Source organism: Hyperoodon ampullatus (genome assembly GCF_949752795.1).
Source record: "Hyperoodon ampullatus genome assembly, chromosome: 1".
Lineage (NCBI taxonomy): Eukaryota > Metazoa > Chordata > Mammalia > Artiodactyla > Ziphiidae > Hyperoodon > Hyperoodon ampullatus.
This window is the reverse complement of record NC_136914.1, coordinates 117943138-117960031: the sequence shown is the minus strand read 5'-3', so window position 1 is coordinate 117960031 and position 16894 is coordinate 117943138. Positions and strand designations below refer to the sequence as shown.

The following is a 16894-nucleotide window of genomic DNA, read 5'->3' as shown; positions in this document are numbered from 1 at the left end:
TGACCAGGAAACCCGCCAACTCCTGAGTCACCTGGGGGTCACCTGAGGCGGGATCAGCAAACTACATCCCTTTGGACATTTGTCTGTTTTTGTAAATAAAGTTTTACTGGAAACCAGCCACACCCATTTACTTGCATACGGTCCTTGGCTGCTTTTGTGCTACAGTCACAGAACTGAGAGAGACTGCACGGCTGGCAAAGCCTGAAATATTTATTGATACTGTCTGGCCTTTTAAGAAAAAATACGCCAACCCCTGATGCATGGAGCTACAACCGTCAAAGGAAGGGGACAGACACCTGCCCTCCTTCGGCTTTATGGAGCTGAGGACAAACCCGACTAGCTGGAGAAGTGACCTGGGTACAGAGGGAGAGTCAAAAATAACTGAAAAAGAGAAAGACCTTCATACCTAGACCCCAAATATACAGAACCCCTAGGGCTTAAAGATTTGGATGATGTGAGACCTGACACTGGGCTGTCCCACTAGCTGCAGCTCCTTCCACGCAGCCAGAAGCACCCCCAGACTAGACCCCCCCTCTCGCAATGTGCCGTCCCCAGGCAGAAAGCTCGTTGTAGGCTCCGTGCCTGACTTTTAGCAGATTTGATTTGGATTTTCCCAGGCCCTGAGCACACAGTGAGCATCAGAGTGTTTTAAATGCCTGGCCATCAATAGGCACATGAAAAGATGCTCAACATCACTAATTATTAGAGAAATACAAATCAAAACTACAATGAGGTATCACCACATACCAGTCAGAATGGCCATCATCAAAATATCTACAAACAATAAATGCTGGAGAGGGTGTGGAAAAAAGGGAACCCTCTAACACTGTTGGTGGGAAGGTAAATTGATACAGCCACTATGGAGAACAGTATGCAGGTTCCTTAAAAAACTAAAAATAGAATTACTATATGGTCCAGCAATCCTACTCCTGAGCATATATCCAGACAATTCAAAAAGATACATGCACCCCCTAGCAGCACTATTCACAATGGCCAAGACATGGAAACAACCTGTGACATGGAAACAACAACAAATGAACTTATCTAGGAAACAGAAATAGACTCACAGACATAGAGAACAGACTTGTGGTTGCCAAGGGTGTGGGGGAAGGACAGGGATGGACTGGGAGTTTGGGGTTAGAAGATGCAAACTGTTATATATAGAATGGATAAAGAACAAGGTCCTGTTGTATAGCACAGGGAACTATAGTCAATATCCTGCAATAAATCATAATGGAAAAGAATAAAAAATAAAATAAAAATAAATGCCCGGGGCTTCCCTGGTGGCGCAGTGGTTGAGAGTCCGCCTGCCGATGCAGGGGACACAGCTTCGTGCCCCGGTCCAGGAAGATCCCACATGCCGTGGAGCGGCTGGGCCCGTGAGCCATGGCCGCTGAGCCTGTGCGTCCGGAGCCTGTGCTCCGCAGCGGGAGAGGCCACAACAGTGAGAGGCCCGCGTACCGCAAAAAAAATAAAAATAAAAAATAAATGCCCGGCCATAGGCAGCTGCAGCCCTTGGATGGTCTACTCTTTAAGGCAACTCAAGGATTATCATTCTTCTCTACCCCAAATGGAATAATGAGGAGGCCTTAGGTTAGCAGAACAGAGACAGGTAGGTTTTCTAAGAATCATAAATGACAAGACATTTATTTCTGTCGGGAGCTATTTCAGCATAACTTTCTTCTTCTTACTGAGAGTAAGAGACGAAAAACAACACGTCAAAAGCACCGAGAGAGCCGTGCAGGCAGACACACACACACAACGCCCAGTCTGAGCTGCCACCTCTTACCCCTCACAGGACCGATAGAGTTGCTCAGAGCATAGCGCAAGATCCTCTCCTCCTGGTTGTACAGGACAAACACGCTGTCCACCGAGAGCTGCTGGGTGCTGGGCAGGGCTGGCCGGGAGTCGTCGTGGACGCACTCCTGGAAGGTGATGGTCTGGCGCCACTGGTAAGTGTGGACGTGAGAAGGGGCCACGCCATCGCGCTCGGGTTCCGTCACTGTGTACTCCCGGGTGGAGGATGATGTGATCACTGGATGTGGGAGGGAAGCAGGGAGACAAGGCAGGGACACAAAGGACAGATCTTGAGGATACAAGAGGCTTAGTCAAGGGCTCTAAAACCATCAGCAGTATTCTCTGCCTATACTGCTACCAGATGAGAGATCGGATGGAACAGGATAAATAAAACTATTTATTTCAGCATTGGGACTCATTCTGCCACCTAGATTTCCCATACTTTTATTGATGTTATTTGCATTAGAAATAGTTACTGCTTTTTCTCATCAAGTGCTTCTCTATAAGTTCCTAAGTCACCCAGAACCAACCCAGAGTTTAAGGTCTGATGGAAAGAGCACGGGCTTGGAGGGAGAGACACCTGAATTCACACCTTGCCCCTTCGCTCACAAGGTGTGTGATCATAGACCAGTTACTAACTTCTTTACCCTCTGTTTCCTTTCTGACAGGGGTTGGGGTGAGGATGAGATAATGTATGTAAAATTTCTGGAATCAAGCAGGCTGATACTCTCATTAAGACACATTACCATGTATGGTGCATTTACCACGCGACTAGCAGAGTGCTAACTGCTTTTTATGGGTTATCTCACTTAGGATTCAATAAATAGAGGCTGCTATAAATAACCCTAGATTAAACGGTTCTCTGATATATAAAAATGAGACACTAATAGGTTTCAGTAGACAATTTCTATAAATTACTAAAGAACTGTGAGCAAATCTCAGTAGAGAAGGGAAAGTCTTCCCCACTTAGAAGACAGCTCGCTTTTCACCCATACAATGAAAATCTCAACTTCCTATTTTGAAAAAAGTATAAAAGACTCTTTATATCTGTGTGCTCTGCTGTAGTTCATCATCAAAGCCAGAGAATACATAAAAGGTTAGTGTAAGCTGCCTCCTGTCCAGCTCCCACGTGCTGGGCTGCCAGAAACACCATCTGGTCGTAGCCTGACTTGCAGACCGGGGTGCTGCGGCTCCCTGCACCTCCTACTCACCCACTCGTTTTCCCCAGGAGAGCCGGAGCAAGCCACAGAGCCATGGTAATTGGTACAACCTTTCTGGATGGCCATTTAATAAGAGCCTTTAAAGAGTCTCCATTGTTTGACTCGGCACTTCTATTTCTAGGAATTCGGTCAGAAAAGAATCAGAAATGTGGTCAAGATTTATGATGAAGATGATGATTTCAACTCATTATGAGAAGGAAAAATTGGAAATAACCTAATCTTTAGAAAAGAGAATGGTTTACATTGATAGCCATACAATAGAATGGTAGAGATTCATTAAAAAGTGTTTGCAAAGCCTATTTAATGAAACTATCAAGTGTTCATAATTTGATGCTGACTGGAAAAGTGAAGATACAATAATGTGGTATGACTGAAATTATGTAAACAGAAACTATATACTTGACTGTAGAGTATACAGTAGTATTGTATCAATGTTAAATTTCCTGATTTTGATGAGTGTACTGGGACCGTGTGAGAGGATGTTCTTGTCTTTAGGAAGAACATGTGAAATATTTAGGGAATGAAGGATCATGGTGCCTACAACTTACTCTCCAAAAAAACCCCATATATATATGTGTGTATGCGAGAGAGAATGATAAAGTAAATGTAGCAAAATGTTAACAACTGGTGAGGCTGGGTAAATGATATGTGGAAACTGCTATTTTCAACTTTTCTGTAAATTTGAAGTTTAAAAAGTACATACAGATGTATACTATAATAAAATTATATTATTTTGAAATTATATAATATGATGAGATTTTATGTTGGGATATTATTTGTGTTGGTATATATACATACGTTGGGATCGTCTTTATATGGAAGGAAAAGGCTGAGAGGAAATACACTTAATCTAATAATAATTGTGTCCTGGTTTTACATCTGTAAGTTATGCTTATTTTCTTTTCTGCCCTAAATTCTCTCCAATGAGTGTGCACGATATCTATTAGAGAAAAGGTGATTTGTATAAGGTACCCGCTGCACTTCCCTCTCCGAAAGCTAGGAGATAGCATGCGCTCAGGGCTGGAGCCTGTGGGTGATGCTGCCCCAGGACGTGGCGCTGCGGCTCACCCTGGTGGGAGTAGTGGTAGAGCTCCGTGTAGGGCTCGATGTGCACCGAGGAGCCGAAGGTCATCTGCGGCACTCGGCCCTCCAGCTCCGTGTCGATGGTCAGGTGTCCGTGCTCGTCAATACCGCTGAACTGCTGCTTAATGAACAACTTGTCCGGGTGCCCCACAAAGGTCACCTCAGCCTGGCGGGTGAATTCGCCCCCTGCAAAGCAAGGTCAGTCTGTCACGTTGCTGTCAAGGAAGCCACCCTCATGCCTACCCTGGGCTCACTGTGCGGACAGGCTCACACCTCCTCTGCAGATGCTTTAGTTTGGTTAGTAGAAATGGGGCTGTTGACACCAAGGACAGAGCTGGGACATCCATATGGCCCAACTGAGTCACGCACAAGAAACAGAAGCTGCTTGCCAGCTGCAAACCAGCATCTGAGATGGGTGGGCTCGTGGCTTGTGCTGGAAAAAGCAGGGGATAGGAGTTGGACTCCCAGCTGTGCTGGGTACTGGTTGGGTGAGCTTGAACAAGTTACTTAACCTCACGGAGCCTCCATTTCCTGATGATGAAAAAGGGATACAATCTGTCTTGTGGAAATTAGATAAGTACGTTAAAACGTCCTCTGCCAAACATCAAGCGTTCCAGGACGTCGGCTGTGGGAATGACTACTGTAACAGCTAAGCCCTGGTCAGGGTGAGCCAGTTGTTCAGGGCAAACTATCACCAGGCCCAGAAACCATCCTAGGAGCACATACTAAGGTGCTGGCTCAGGACCTCCCCTTGGTCTGGGCAGGGAAGCAGCCCCTGACAAGCAGGAAAAAATACCCCCCCTTCTTCCAGCTTCCTCCCTTTGCCACCTTTGCAGACTCCCGATAGCACGGCTGGCAGCTATTTCATGATATGTGAAAAGTATATGAAATTTATATTTCAGTGCCCGTGAATAATTTCATTCCAACACAGACATGATCATTCATTTGCATATTATATTTGGTGCTTTCGCTCGACGATGACAAAGTTGAAGACGGTTAGTCCCCTACATACGGATGAGTTCTGTTCCAAGAGCGCATGCGTTATGTCCAATATGTTCTTAAGTCCAACGAAGTTAGCCTAGGTACCCAACTAACACAATCCACTATCTAGGACTGTACTGTAATAGGTTTACAATACTTTTCACACAAATAATACATAAAAAACAAACAAACACAAAAATAAAGAAAACATTTTTAATCTTACAGTACAGTACTTTTAAAAGTACAGTAGTACCAGCTACATCACTGCTGCTTTTACGCTTGCTTCCAGACACCCTGGGCTTGAAATGAACATATTGTACTACCATACTCTATACAGTACTGTACAGTGAAGTACACAAAAGCACAACCACTTGTAGAGGATGCACTCACGTGACAATGTACGCCAGACATGTGAACTAACTTACGTGATTGGACATGCAAACGTAGGTTCGCATCTTTGAAAGTTCACAACTTGAAGGTTCATATGTAGGGGACTTACTGTAGCTGCAACAGAGCCCGAATAGCCTAAAACATTTAGGCGAAGCTTAAAATATTTACTAACTGGCCCTTTGCAGAAAAAGTTGGACAACTCCTGCTTTATAGCCCCCAGGTCCCAGGCAGATATCCAGCTGATAACACAGGGGCAGTTAAGAAGGACCATTGTAGTAACAAAGATTTGCTGTTGTAGGGAATTTGTAAAGACTCCCTCAGCCTCCCTGAAGTTGATGTAAGTTACAAAGGACCATCCATTTAAGTCAACCCATATTCAAGGCAACACCAATATGAAATGCTGTGCAGCCAAGGAGTAGGATCTGTGGATCTGGCCACAAAGCTCAACTACGTCTACAAAGGGAAGAGCGTGTGTTTGCAAGACAGCCTGAACATCGTTATGATACTCAGGGTACACATGCCTGTGGGAGAGGGAGAAAAAACACTGGGCCATAAATAAGGTATCTTATACCCTTTTCAAATATATATCCTCTCCTTTCTTAAAACATCCACATTTCAGGAAGTTAAGTATTTATGCTCTGTAACTTTGGGAGGGGTGTCTATGCAAAGCCTACAGACCCTGCTCTCAGCAGTGTTTTCATGATAAAGCTATGGCTGAAGCTCCAGTGAGGCTAGGGGTGTTGGAGAAGGCAGGTCTAGGTAGTCAGAGGCAGCGGCTATGTACCTGTGCCCCAGAGCAGCAGGCTCCAGGTCCTGGGAGTGGCCAGAGATGAAGGATGCAGACTCCTCCAGCCAAGCAGTTCCAGGAAAGGGCCTCCAGCACAGGGGGGCCAGCCTCAGCACAGCATGGGAGAGGCCACCACTGCTCCAGGGAAGCATCTCCTCCACTCCCACCCACCGACAATCTGCCCACATGTCCCCTGAAGACTGAACTTTCCCCGACAGGACACGGTCTCTAAGCAGCTCCAAGGAAACTCAGCTTTCCTAAGACTCATGCGGATTATTTTTATCAGGCTGACTTTACCAGCTAGAAATGACAGGTTCCTTTTCTCCAAGCAGATACTGAGGAAATGTCAAATATCAGTTTCAGATTAGTTGGGAATTTGGAGGCAGGCTGGATAAATAGAAGGATCCCCATACTTTGGGTTGTGAGGATATAGGAGCAAACATCATTTGCTCTGCCTAAATCTAAATCTCCACCCTGAAATCGCTCCCTGGTCAAAATGCAATTCTAGACAGTCTGAGTTAATGTATATTAATTGAAAAACTTCTTGATAATTTTACCTCAATACCTTATTTCCAGAGCCACAGAATGCTTATCGGTAAGTTACTTGCAGACATGGAGTTCCCGTTCCATTCACCCCAGCCCGTTAATTTTAAGGTCTGATGTCAGTTACCTGTGATGCTAAACCCATTCTTGAATCCATCTTGCTCCACGGCAAACATCCATCCGATGATGCCCCCAATAGGGGCCAGAGGAAGCAGAGAGTACCCGATGGTCTCAGGAATGGTGCTGATGGCTGTGTAGGAGCGCCCATGGTTCATTACCACGTAAGAGTGGAGGTCGGTGTTCTCAAAGACAATGGGAACTTGGCTGTTCCCCACAAAGATCTTCCCTTTCACCTTGCCGTTAACTCTCTGGGGGGTACCTGAGTGAGAAACAAAGAAAGCAGCCGGCCCTTCAGAATAGAATAGTATGTCTGGTAGGATCTGTACCTATAAAAGCAAAGAACCAAACAGTACTGGGGTAAAGGGCTTTGGGGTGAGTGAAAGCAACTGTTCTTCCCAAAAAGGCAGTTCCTATGGCTGTGTCTATGAGCCTTACAAATTCCAATTTCTTCCTCTCTTCCACGCTGACGGATAATGGACAGCAGAAAAGTGAGACCCATTGTTTGATGGAGAAATGTCTGAGGCAATTAAAATGATCTCATAGAACAGTATCATGGGTGGTCTAGAACTGGGTGACATAAATGTCTCACTTTTGAGAGTATCAGGGACAGAATTAGTCATTTCACTGGGACAGCAGGGCTAAACTGGATGGGACATTTGGTTGCCTGATCTGTAACACATCTTAAAGAGCATCTCCGGCTCAAACATAGGACTGCCAGTCTGAGTCCTGGACCTTCACTCAAGCCAAGCCAGACAGAAGTGGCCACAGCAGATATTGCAGGCCACACAAATACGCCCTCTGACCCAGAACCAGCTTGTGGGCTGGGGTGTGTTTGTTGTTGATCGTTCCATTTAGCCAACCAGGGAAGATGTGAAACTTACTATGGCATATTTAAAAGCTTTCTTCATAAATTGCTAAATAGTAATATGTATAGGACACCATTTTTGAAAATCACATTAATGATAAATGTTAGCATACACTTAGGGGCAAATATCTGAAGAGATGTACACAAAACTGCTACCAGTGGCTAACTCAGGGCGATACGGTGAACTTTCATTTTCTATACTATATATCTCTATAATGTTCAAATATTTATAACTTGCATATATTTATTATTGTTTAATCAGGAAAAGATAAGCTCTCAAGAAATTAAGTTGTTCTTGTATTTGAATAAGAAAATTGAAGGTTATCACATGACCCAGCAATTCCAACTCCTAGGTATATACCAAGAGAACAGAAAACATATGTCCACACAAAAACTTGTACACGAATGTTCTTAGCAGCATTATTCATGATAGCCAAAATGGGAAAGCACCCAAATGTCCATCAATTGATGAATGGATAAACAGAATGTGGTATATCCATGAAATGGATATTATTTCGCTAGAAAAAAGGAATGAGGTACCTGATACATGCTAAAACATGGATGCACCTTGAAAACATCATGCTAAGTGAAAGAAGCCAAACACAAAGGTCCCATGTTGTAAGATGAAATATCCAGAACAGGAAAACCCGTGTTGACAGACAGTAGATTAGTTGTTGACAGAGACTGGGGATGAGGATAAATTGAGGGTGACTGCTAAGAGATCCAGGGTTTCCTTCTGGAGCAATGAAAATGCTCTAAAATTAGAGGTAATAGTTGCACAACTTAGTTAATATACTAAAAAGAACCAAATGGTATACTTTAAGTGAGTGTGTTACTTACATCTTTAAAAAAAAAAAAACTGAAGGAAGAGGTAAATAAGTCACCTTGGACTGTTCAGGTTTAATGTAGAAATTCTATCACTTACTGATTGTGCATATCGTGTTTCTCTTCCTAGATTATAAATGTCTAGAGACAAGACTTTCACACCCAACTCCCTGGCTCCGTCTTAGCAGAGGTTTCTGTGCACAGTAAGTTTTCAGTGAAGTTTGTAGAATAACCTGAGACAAATGAGCCCTCATTTGAGCATGGTCAGCAGTGTTCTGAAGACTTTCTGCTGTGTTCAGTATGCCTTAGCTGCTAAACAGGGTCACTGAGGAACTTCCCTAGCGGTCCAGAAGTTAAGACTCCACGCTCCCACTGCAGCGGGCATGGGTTCCATCCCTGGCCGGGGAACTAAGACCCTGCATGCCGTGCGGTGTGGCCCCCCAAAATAGAATAGAATAAAATAAAATAAAATAAAATAAAATATAAAATATAAAATAAATAAAATAAAATAAACAGGTTCACTGACAAGCCAAGGCAGACTCGACACAGAGTATTTCTGCAAATAAACTATGTCATTACACTGGGGGATGCTGTGAAGTTAGAAGACTAATATCAAAAAATGCCTCCCCCAGGGCTTCCCTGGTGGCACAGTGGTTGAGAGTCTGCCTGCCGATGCAGGGGACACGGGTTCGTACCCTGGTCCTGGAAGATCCCACATGCCGCGGAGCGGCTGGGCCCATGAGCCATGGCCCCTGAGCCTGTGCGCCCGGAGCTTGTGCTCCGCAACGAAAGAGGCCACAGCAGTGAGAGGCCCGCGTACCGCAAAAAAAAAAAAAAATGCCTCACCCAAACAATTACAGAAACAAGCAGGAAAGCCAGGGGAAGGAAACCAAATTTTTTCCACCAAACTTGGAGCTAGAAAACTATTTCAAAAGTAGCAAGACTCCAAAAATATTTAAACCACAAAACTATGACGGGGCGTGTACAGAAGGTCAAAAAATGTAGCCGAGCGATCTGTCACATCTGAGCTTCCTGCCAAATGCAACCCATCAGCATTTCCAATCTGATATTTGGCACAGAAAGAGCTAATGAGATTGCTCTTTGAGAAGAAAGGTTCACTGTAGATTTTGGAAGCTGCTCCCAGGGTGAGAGATATATAAAAGCCAAGCCTAAAACAAAGCAGCAAAGATATACCATCCCTGGGGCAGTGGGCTTTGGAAGAAAACAGACAGCACATTTATAAACGTTAAAAACATCCCCCCAAATTAATATGCAATGTATACAAAATTTTCTTTCTTGCTGCAGATAGTATTTAACTATCTAACTGTGACCTAGGAGGGAACTTTTTTTATTTTAGCAAATTAAAATAACTGATTGAACTTTAGCTATGGCAGGGGATCTGAAAAACAGAAAAGCATTCCTCCAACTGAGTTTTATTTAGTTGTATTGTGTGAAGCAGTTGAGGTTGCTCATTAAACACACGAGGAAAATGACAGGTGACAAGTGAGGTGACTTGGCATCTGAAGGAACAAATGTTCAGTATGGTCGGTTTGGGTTTTGTTTTAATTCTGGTTTATGGCCTCAGGTTCCCATAGGTCTCCCTCTCTAAGTAAACTGTTATCCGGACCCTCTAGACTTTTGCAGAGAAGATTCTTCTGACCATCTGAGAATGTCAAGACTGGTTGGTCCTTTTCCAGGGGCAGAGCTCAGAACTGATGCCAGCCCACTGACGCCAGCTGAGTCCATTTTGGAGTGGGCCCACAATGGGTCTGGGCTCCAGAGTTAGCCGTGATGCACCCCTTATGCTGCTCCATCACCTTGCTGGGATCCCAGGGGCATGAGGACAGGTCTTTACCCACTACATACTTTGGTTTCCACCAGCCCACTGTGACCTTGCTGGAGTTGAACCACCATTAGGATGGTCTGAGTGATGCCAAAAGAAAAGGTTTGAAAGAAATGGAGGAAAATGGGGGGCACTGACAATTCGTGGTCCAGGCTGCATAATTTCAACACTTTAGCCTTTGGCTCACGCTAGGGACAGTTGTGAAGATGGGCTCCTAATGGCCGTCATTTCACAGATGGAGAAACAGCACAGGAAAGAAAGAGACCTCCCCTTATTAGAAAAAAAGGACAGGGCTTCCCTGGTGGCGCAGTGGTTGAGAGTCCGCCTGCCGATGAGGGGGACGCGGGTTTGTGCCCCGGTCCGGGAGGATCCCACATGTCACGGAGCGGCTGGGCCCGTGAGCCATGGCCGCTGAGCCTGCGCGTCCGGAGCCTGTGCTCCGCAACGGGAGAGGCCACAACAGTGAGAGGAAAAAAAGGACACTCCCCAGGACCACACCCCCAGTAGAAAAATACGGGCAAAAACGGGGAATGAGAGATTAACTATCATTGCCCGACTGAAAATACCACCCCCGTTTAGAGGTCTAGGTAAAGGAAAGATTTCAAAACAAGCAGCGAAACAAAAATTCCACTCCTCCCCCTTCAAAGGGAACAGAGAGAAGCAAAGTACCTTCTGCAACACACTGCCGGCCGTTCCCCGTGTAGCCGGAAACGCAGCTGCAACAGAAGCCGGTGGCAAAGTCCCTACACTCTGCGTGCACGGAGCACTGGTGTCTGTTGTTGGCACACGTCTGGCGGGAATCCGTGTTGTAGCTGAAAACTGCTTGGAGAGAACACAGCACACCTGTAAGCGCTTCACAGGGCTCTGGACCAGGAGGCTTTCTGACCCTACGCCCTCAGCTGTGCAAGACTTGACATCTGCTCAGGCAATTCAGACCCAGGGCTCTCTACCTGTAGCCACTTAAATAGTATAGTGGTTCCATTATTCAAACCACCAAAGCAAATGGGTCTAAAGGGAGTTTGAGAAATCACAAGGGTGAATTCTTCAAAAATGCTATAATCCAATGTCCTCAGTATCACGGAATCAATCTTAGGTGACTGGCACCCAATGTCAATCTTAATATGGCATCCATCTAATGTCGTCAGATCCGCTTCACATTTTGGGCAGGAGGGACCTTAAAATTTTTTTAAATTATCTTTTATTGTGGTAAAATATCTATAACGTAAAGTGCCATTTTAACAAGCTTAAAGTATTTTTTAAAAATTTTGACCCTTTCTTCTCACCAGGGGATAAATCCGAAGCTCTTGAGTCAAAAACTAGTTAGAAATAATTCCTCAGTCATACCTGGTCTAAAAGCCTTTGACCCAAGAAACAAGAAGAATTTCTCCCTATTTTAAATGTCTCTCTCCCAGGTTCATTTTATTGGATGATGAACTAGCTCATTAAACTCAAAAATCCAGAGCAAATTAATTTGGGTTGAAGTTCAAAAACACAAAAGGGGATGAACTTTTAGAGGGGATAATGACCCACTTTATAAATGACTGTTATGAGTGAAGAGAAAAGTAAAGTTTAACTCCAGGTAGATTCCATGAGTCCTACATACCCAGAAGGGAATTTCCTGTATGTATAAAGATGGCGTTTGGAGCTGAAAATACTTGGGCCCTGAGCTGAACGCATGTGATGCTACTGATTGCTTAAGCCCAGCTCCCAGTGGGTCTGTTATGGTCGATGGATCTGTGGGTGACTATTCAAATCACACCAGGAATGCACTGCTGGCTACAGAAGACTGACCTTTCTAATAAAAACAGTGAAATAACTGGGATCGAGGGCAGAAAAACATCTCTTTTGAACACAGTTGGGGTTCAAAATCTAGGCTTTTCTTTTTACTAGTACCAAGGAATATACTACCATAAGTTGCTGGGGCTAGCTATGCTCTCATTTAAGTGATGGCTTCACAAATGAGAATTTCAGACACGTACGTGGGGTGAAAGCAGGATGAGACTCAAAACTCACCCTGAAGGTAAACATATGTGCCAGTAAACATACGCAATCCATCTTGGGGCGACCACCCTGAGACCCAGCTATAAGAGCTGAGTGCAACATGCTAGGCGTCAGCATTACCCCAGGAAATCCAGGGTGCCATGTGTATAAAGGGAGCCCTGAGACATGAACCATGTCCTCATCATGTCACTAAGGGCAGCTTCCCCATTCTGTGCCTCAGAGGTGAGTAAGCACACTACCCCGGCCACCAGACCCTGTCCATGTTTTGGGATACTCGATAAGAACAAACATCCGAGTATTGCTACGAGACAAATCACAAGTAAGGAGAAATAAAAACGGGTGAATAGGGCTTCCCTGGTGGCGCAGTGGTTGAGAGTCCGCCTGCCGATGCAGGGGACACGGGTTCGTGCCCCGGTCCAGGAAGATCCCACATGCCGCAGAGCAGCTGGGCCCGTGGGCCATGGCTGCTGAGCCTGCGCGTCCGGAGCCTGTGCTCCGTGACGGGAGAGGCCACAACAGTGAGAGGCCCGCATGCCGCAGAAAAAAAAAAAAAAAGGGTGAATAATGTGGAATTGAGTAGATGTTTTGAGGGCCTTATGATAACTTCATAGTTGAAGCAGTTGTGCGTCATAGTAAACACCATTTAAAGGCTTGGACCATCCCCTTGATAGGAATCTTAATGGATTATAGGTCAACCTGAAGGGCAAAAAAATAATGAACACAGTCTAGTTCAAATGTCTTTTATAAGACAAATCAAAGCATGCTGGGGTTCCAGTGGTTTTCCTGAAAATGTAGCAAAAATCTGATATAATACGGTTGATTAGAAGATATTGTACTTTAAAACCATCCTCAAAAAGGGGATCTACTTATTTTGTAGTTTTAAATGTTCACAAACTAACTCTGAAACTGATAGGGCCCGGGAGGAAAAATAATCAACCATCCTCCTTCCAAAACCAAGAGGAAATAAATTTCAAAGATAAACCGTGTCAATAGCCAAAGGAACTTCTAAAATGTTTTTTCAGGTGGGTGAATATACTGCTCATCTCAGAAGTCACAAATAAGGAAGGAAATCTGACTATCAAAATAATTATAAAGCACTTTTCTCTTTAAAACAGAAAAAAAAAGAAAGATTAATAGAAGACTTGAAAGAGGACATGTTCTACAGTCTCCATAACCCCAGCCCTAATGGCCAGATCCCTTGGAGTCTCTGAAGCCTTTGGGCCCATTGACCGATGCTCTGCAGCTGTGAGTTCCACCCCCTCCTTCCCCAGGCGCTCATCCTTACAAACTACCAAATGATGCCCACAGCTGACAACCCGCCAGCAATGCTCCCCTGTCTGGAAACCCAAGTATCCAAGAAGGTACCACTTGCAACATAAATGGCCTTACCAACTCCTGTTTCCTCAACTTCATCCACATCTATGACCTGTGGTTGCTGCTGGGGAAACCTCTCCACTGGCAGCTGGAAAGATCTGGTCCTCTCCGTGGGAGGTCCAGGGGGTCTCTCAGTAGCCAGGCGGCGGGGGGAGAGGTCACTGGGCATGTTGTATGTGCCAGTGTCTCCCCTTCTCCGGGCCTCATAGGGGAAGGATGTGGTGCCCGTGTCCTCCAGGCTCAGAGGTGTCACCGAGTCATAATCCTCATCATCATACTCTGTTCCATCGTCCAATCCCAGGTTCACGTCCGAGGGCACCACGCCACTGGCCGTGGCCGGACTCCCAATCTCAAACACCCAGATGCCCTGCTGCCCAGAGTTGCTGCTCCTAGGGGGAAGGACAGGCTTCTTGGAAACAGGCCGGCAACCCACAAACAGCCCCCAGCAACCAAGCAGAAGGAGCCCTGGGGATCCATGTCAATCTGAAACCCACTGCCTGCTTCTGCCCACAGCCTCGGTGGAGGATGAGAGACCTTGGACAGGTCTCAGTTTACCTTTTTATGTTAAAAGGGTGTAGTAAAATACAAATGATATTGAGAATCTAAAGGCTTTTTATAGTTATAAAATACAATAGAATAACCCTAATCTCTACTTCTTGCACCACCATTTTTACTGTTCTTCTGTGTGTGATTGGAAGTGTTCCTATAAGAAATTATGTAAAATGACCAGCTCATACAATGGAAAGAAGGGACATACACTACTTGGTAGAGAATACTGAGCAAAAGATGGGGGTTGGACAGGGAATGAGGAATCAAGAAAGTCCTGCAGAAATTGGACATCTAATCAATCTGTCTGCTTGGGACTCAAATAAAGGCAGTGCTGTGCAGGAGCTTGCTTGAACCAGCTGGTAAAAAAATAAATTATATAAACTTACAATTAAATAATCTATATTAAAAGGAGAGGCAATCAAAAAGATACATATACCCCAGTGTTCATTGCAGCACTATTTACAACAGCCAGGACATGGAAGCAACCTAAATGTCCATTGACAGATGAATGGATAAAGAAGACATGGTACATATATACAATGGAATATTACTCAGTCATAAAAAAGAATGAAATAATGCCATTTGCAGTGACATGGATGGACCTAGAGATTGTCATACTGAGTGAAGTAAGTCAGAGAAAGACAAATATCATATGATATCGCTTATATGTGGAATCTAAAAAGAAATAGTAATAAATAAACCTATTTGCAAAACAGAAATAGAGTCACAGAGGTAGAAAACAAACTTATGGTTACCAAGGGGGAAGGGCAGGGATAAATTGGGAGATTGGGATTGACATATACACACTAATATATATAAAATAGATAACTAATAAGAACCTACTATATAGCACAGGGAATGCTACTCAATACTCCGTAATGACCTATATGGGAATAGAATCTAAAAAAGAGTGGATATATATATGTATAATTGATGCACTCTGTTGTACAGCAGAAACTAACACAACATTGTAAATCAACTACAATAAAAATTAAAAAAAAATAAAGCAGAGGGAATAAATACTTGAAACTCATATTAGCTATGTTCTTCAAGTTATTTGAATCTACTGCACCTCTATGGTAAGAATACTATATAATGGTTCACCTTTTCTCAACCCCAGGTTGAGTGACATGATGTGAGCAGCTGGAAACTGGCCATGGTAGGAGTATTTACACCATGGAAATAGGCAAATGCTATAAATGAGGGCTTCCCCAACCCGTCTAAAGCCAGTTGCTAAGCATTTACCAGCACACCATTAAAGTGTAGAGGAGTTTTAGACTCAATTGGAAATATGAAATTGGGAGGGGTTTTCTCAGCCTTGGGGTCATAGCAGGACATAGTTTTGAATAACTTGTATTTCTAACTTTATATGTATAGAAGAGATGGTAAAACTGTCTCAAATGAGAATGATATCTAAAAACTTGGATACCTGTTCATTCTAAGAGTATATTCCCTTGAGTTCATCAGAAAAACAAAGTACTCCATAATATAAAAATTATATACAAAATTTAAATCCATGGGAACATTTTTAGGTAATGTTCTATATTGCCCATTACATTATTCTTAATAAAACAGTAAAATGATAGTCTTATTAAGGGGAGAATCTACTGAAGAACAAAAAAAAGCATACTTGGCCAAGTTTCCAATTGATTCTCTGTCATTAGCAAATACATTATAAGCTCCGTCACTCTTCCACATTAATCCTACTAAACCTTGGCTGAAAGCAACCACTGCGGGAACTTGGTTCTCATCCTTCTTTGAGAATGTCGTATAGAACTGCAGACCATCTTCAGGATAAAGGAAAATGGCGTAGGTGCTGGAATCAGAGGAGGCCAGAACAGCCTGGAATGTGTTTCTCTGTGAAGATGAGTTAAAATTCAGTTACTCAGGAAAATATCTACAGATCTTAAAATGTGCTCTTCACCAGATCGTATCTAAAAAATACAGAGATGGCAGTATTTACATCTTATTCTAAAGAAATACTTTTGTAGGACCAAGTATTCCAGGATAATTCCACTTAAATATCTCTAAAGCTATGTCAACATGAAATTTTCTAATTAATCAATGAATACTTTCTGCGTAACCGTGACCCTAAGGTTAATGAAAAACTATAGAGATGGCACCTCCAGGTAGTGGCCTAAATCTCATGCAACTTAGCAAATTCTTACCCACAGAATTTGTTTCCACGGCCATTAAACATATTCAACCACATTCATTATTTAGCTGATTGAGCCCAAGCACCGTGCAGTAAGAAAGAAAATGAGCTTTGAGAGAAAACAAATCTGGATCCAAATCCTGCTCTACTCCTGACTGACTGTGTGACCTTGGGCATGTTACCTAACCTCTCTGAACCTTGACCTGTGAATCTGTAAGATGGAGATAAAGCCACCTACCGCATAGAAATGTTAGGAGGACTACGTGAGCTAGCATACGAAGGGCCAGGCACAGAGAACATATTCCTACTGTTAGTACCTCTCCCACGCACCAGGCATTGTCCTGAGCACTGTGAAGACGAA

The 16894-nt window shown here is 43.8% G+C and overlaps 1 protein-coding gene across 1 annotated transcript in view; it reads right to left on the bottom strand.

Annotated features, from left to right (window-relative positions):
* The window catches only part of NID1 (nidogen 1), a gene marked incomplete at both ends in the record, with an annotated part of 99028 nt that overhangs the window by 57285 nt on the left and 24849 nt on the right, over positions 1-16894 (bottom strand). The window contains 6 exons of the mRNA XM_079699899.1: positions 1790-2035; positions 4086-4286; positions 6929-7180; positions 11124-11273; positions 13845-14218; positions 16009-16235. Of these exons, the coding sequence (XP_079556025.1) occupies positions 1790-2035; positions 4086-4286; positions 6929-7180; positions 11124-11273; positions 13845-14218; positions 16009-16235 (1450 nt within the window). The remainder of the gene's footprint in view (positions 1-1789; positions 2036-4085; positions 4287-6928; positions 7181-11123; positions 11274-13844; positions 14219-16008; positions 16236-16894) is intronic.